Source organism: Hordeum vulgare, chromosome 7H, assembly GCF_904849725.1.
Source record: "Hordeum vulgare subsp. vulgare chromosome 7H, MorexV3_pseudomolecules_assembly, whole genome shotgun sequence".
In the NCBI taxonomy this organism is placed as follows: Eukaryota; Viridiplantae; Streptophyta; class Magnoliopsida; order Poales; family Poaceae; genus Hordeum; species Hordeum vulgare.
Window position 1 is genome coordinate 441,898,873 of NC_058524.1, and position 4,423 is coordinate 441,903,295.

General features: G+C 49.9%; 1 protein-coding gene across 1 annotated transcript; it reads right to left on the reverse strand.

Moving 5' to 3' along the window:
* Window positions 1–871: 871 nt before the first annotated feature.
* On the reverse strand, window positions 872–1,544 carry LOC123410380 (SEED MATURATION PROTEIN 1). The gene has a single exon (XM_045103320.1). The coding sequence runs from the start codon at window positions 1,338–1,340 to the stop codon at window positions 1,047–1,049; it is 294 nt and encodes a 97-aa protein (XP_044959255.1). The 5' UTR covers window positions 1,341–1,544; the 3' UTR covers window positions 872–1,046.
* Window positions 1,545–4,423: the final 2,879 nt, after the last annotated feature.

Below are 4,423 nucleotides of genomic sequence, written 5' to 3' on the forward strand. Positions count from 1 at the left end.
CGATCCATCCGCCGCCCGTTCGTCCGTTGAATCTCGAAACTCGATCGGTGTTTCAGAAACTGGGCACGTGTTTCACGAAACTACATAGTCCGTACTTTCGCCTTCGCCTCGGCCCCGACGACCTCTCCGCCGCCGGCCTGCTGCGGCACCGTCACCCCTCCGCCGTCGGCCTACTGCGGCCCCAACGACCTCGTCGCCGTCGGCCTGCTCTGGCCCCGCCGCCCCTCCGCGCGTCAGCCTGCCCGTCGCCCTCCGCCGCCCCGCGCCACGGCCCCTCCCCGTCGGCCTGCCCCACGTCCCTCCACCGCCGCCCCGCGCCACGGCCCCGCCCCGTCGGCCTGCCCCACGTCCCTCCACCGCCGGCCTGGCCGTCGCCCTCCGCCGTCAGGCAGCTCCGCAACTGGCCTGCAACATTTCTGCAACTTAGCCATTGCCGGCCTGGCCGTCGCCCTCCGCCGTCAGGCAGCTCCGCAACTGGCCTGCAACATTTCTGCAACTCAGCCATTGTTTCAGGAGTTATGTAAATTTTTTTTAAGCATGATCATTGTTTTCGCAACGCGGCTATTGTTTCTGTAACTCGACCAGTGTTTCACGAACTATTGGGTACAGGACGTAGATTGGACGGCTGCGTCAATACATCCTGCGTCAATACATCCAACGACCGTTGAGGTGGCGGATGTATACTAAACATCCGCTGATGGATGTGTAGCAGCCCCCGAAAGAAAATGGTTATTTTCATGTATTTCAAAGGCAATATTGATTCGGAAGACTTCACTCACTTACTCATCAGTTTGACTTATTTTCCTGTATTTCATCCGTAGCAACTTTTTCTGTATTTCATCCGTAGCAACTGGCATTGTACTAGTCCATATAAACCTTTAAAAGAGACTTATATTAAGGAAACATACAACATACGGTTGACATCGGATGGTACATAAAACATACAACAGCGGCCATCCGGCCGGCCGGCGAGCCGGCGGCCTCGGCAACTTTTATTTCTAGGTAGCTCTATATCGACATATATAGTACTACGGCTAGCTAGGTAGCTACTGGCGCCCCAGCTGACGTCCACCGGCGCCCATCCCCTGCCGCGCCTGCGCCCGCGGCTCCTCCGCCGCGGCCTTCTTCCCGTCCTCCTCCTCCCCCAGATCACGCTGCTGCTGCTGCGACGAGGCGTCGGCGACGTGTCGCGCCTGGGCGAAGAGGTCGACGGGGTCGGAGTCAGCGATCTTGCCGCCCTCCAGCGGCGAGCCGTTGAAGTAGCCGGTCCTGAGCTCGTCGTCCACGGTCAACCTCGCCTGGGCCGTGCCGTGCTTGATGTCCTCCTTGCTCGTCGCCATGGCTCCTGTTGATATCCTACCTCGCTACGGCCTATGGATGAGCTGAGTGACTGGTGCGGGTGTGCCTCTGCCTCAACGATCCGTGTACGCCTCGTCGTCACTGCGGTGCCCTGCACTATATAACTATATATATACGTGAGATGAAGTTTCGTGTGAGGAGGAGAGGAGGACACGCCGCGCCGTGACGTGGCTGCATGCATGCCATTATTGCTCGCTCTCGAACCCTCTAAAGCATGGCCCGTTCCATTTCATAGGGCCTAGTGGTAAGAAAGCAAGAATGGCCCATTGCTGGGAGCAACGCTGTAGCCGCGATTGTAGCCGGTCTCATGAAGCCCAGCCCATTGAACGACTGGTAAGTAATACTCCCTCTGTTCTAAAATATAAGGTGTATCATTTTTTATAATTCAGACTTTATTCAAATTTATAGGGAAACAGCATTGTATAGCATACTAAATCATTATCATTAGATTCTTCATGAATTTTTTTTAGATTTTATTTATTTAGTATTGTGGTTCTTGATATATTTGACTATAAACTTGGTCAAACAAGGTTTGATTTTTGAAAGAACTAATGCACCTTATATTTGGGTACGGAGTGAGTAGTATAGGTATCTTTTGATGGAACTAGTAATCCTATTTTAACCAATATGATGTGATTTTTTAAAACTGTAAATTTACTGTCATGTATCTCCCTCATATATGGAACTTCTAGGCTCAGAAACGTACTTTTGCAAAAGTGCATTTATGAAACAGGAAACAGAAGATCATCACAATGGAAATATTTCAAAACTTTATGAATATTGTATGCAAATTATTCACCTCACGTGTATATCTCGCGTTTGTAATTATTTCATGAGGTTATTATTCAGGCCTCTAACAAATCCCAAACTTTTATATGTTTATCTTATTTTCCTCTCGTCATTTTCAATGATAGTTTACATTGAATATATGGTTGCAGAATACTTTCTTTGTTCCAATGTGGAAGGCACCAAGCTCGAAAATACATGGGACTATCGGTCATTATCATATCAATAAATAAATAGGAAATTATCTTGGAAAAAACTACCTCAGTCACACTCGGATCTTCTTGTTATCAACTTGTCATTGATAACAAAATTGTTTACAAACATAGTACATGATTTGGAGCTCAATGATCATTTGAAATGATTAATGATGATTGTTTTCTTGTGGGGGGGGTGGGGTGGGGTGGGGGGTTAATGACTACTTTTCTTCTTCAATTTTAGCCCCTAAAAATATTTTTTGGTGTTTTCACTAATCTTGGAGGGGATGAGGGAGGTGGCCCCAAGGACTACACATAGCTTTGATGTTCATATTAGTTGAGACCGGTAGGGATCAGGTGGCGGAGCTCATGGTGGAGGGGCCTCAGCGGCTGTACGACACTCGAGCGGCGGCTTATGCCGCGAGGGACGCATCCGATGTGTTTTTGCGTGGCCTAGCATCGCGTGGACGCCCCTCGGGGTGCGCGGATTGGAGGCCCATGGCGAGGAGGAAGTGTGCTCCGGCGGTGTGTGATGCAGATCTAGTCTCCGGCCGTCCGTGGTCTCCGCGAGCTGCGGTTGGTTCCGACGGGTCTTGGTGCTTCTTCGTCGATGGGCAGCTTTGATGGTGGTGATGTTTGGTGGGCTTGTCGACGCCAATGCGAGATGATGTGCGCCTTAGGTGGCGTAGAGCTTGGTGAAAACCATGTCTTGGCCTCGTGCCGTGACCAATGATGACGGTGGTTGTGGCCGTCGTTGACCTTCTTGGAGGCATCACTGCTTGTTCTCCCACCCCTCCTGCACGTATCTGGCCATTTCGGCCTCTCCGGGGGAAACCTTGATCTGTGATCGGACAATGGCGGCGCCTTGGTTTCATATTCCCTCTTGGTGGCTTCGTCTTTGGAGCTTGGCATCGGTGAGCGGAACTAGTGGATGGTGGTTGGTGGTGGGTGTGGCGTCCAGACTTCTGTGAAAACGATGATGGTGGGAGCAATGTCGGTGACACGACAATGGTTGCGGTAGCCAGCTCTTCTTCGACGTGTCCACGGTTTTGCCTCGTTTGTTTGTTGCTATGGAGTCGAAGCTGCGGTGGCGAGGCCCTGCGGTATACAATGACTCGCTGCAGGTAGCCCGTTCGACGATCTCCCATGGCACCAATCGTGCTTGGTTTTGTCCTTTAATAGCCCGGGGCGCGCCTGGCAGGCTTGTGGGCCCCACGTGGCTCCTTTGCCCTACATCTTTCGCCTATAAATTCTCTAAAAATCCAAAACCACCAGAGAGAGCCACGAAAATACTTTTCCACCGCCGCAAGCTTTTGTCTCCGCAAGATCCCATCTGGGGACCGTTCTGGTGCCCTGCCGGAGGGGGATTCGAACACGGAGAGCTTCTTCATCAACACCATTGCCTCTCCGATGATGCGTGAGTAGTTCACCACAGACCTTCGGGTCCATAGCCAGTAGCTAGATGGCTTCTCCTCTCTCTTGGATCTTCAATATAAAGTTCCCCATGATCTTCATGGAGATCTATCCGATGTAACTTTCTTTTGCGGTGTGTTTGTCGAGATCCGATAAATTGTGGATTTATGATCAGATTATCTATGAATATTATTTGAGTCTCCTCTGATCTCTTATATGCATGATTTCGTATCCTTGTAATTCTTTTCGAGTTGTGGGTTTCGTTTGGCCAACTTGATCTATAATTCTTGCAATGGGAGAAGTTCTTGGTTTTGGGTTCATACCGTGCGGTGTCCTCACCTAGTGACAGAAGGGGTAGCGAGGCACGCATCGTGTTGTTGTCATCAAGGGTAAAAAGATGGGGTTTATATCATATTGCATGAATTTATCCCTCTACATCGTGTCATCTTGCTTAAGGCGTTACTCTGTTTGTTATGAACTCAATATACTAGGTGCATGCTGGATAGCGGTCGATGTGTGGAGTAATAGTAGTAGATGCAGAAAGTATCGGTCTACTTGTCTCGGACGTGATGCCTATATGTATGATCATTGCCTTAGATATCATCATGACTTTGCACGATTCTATCAATTTCTCAACAATAATTCGTTCACCCACCGTAATACTTGCTATC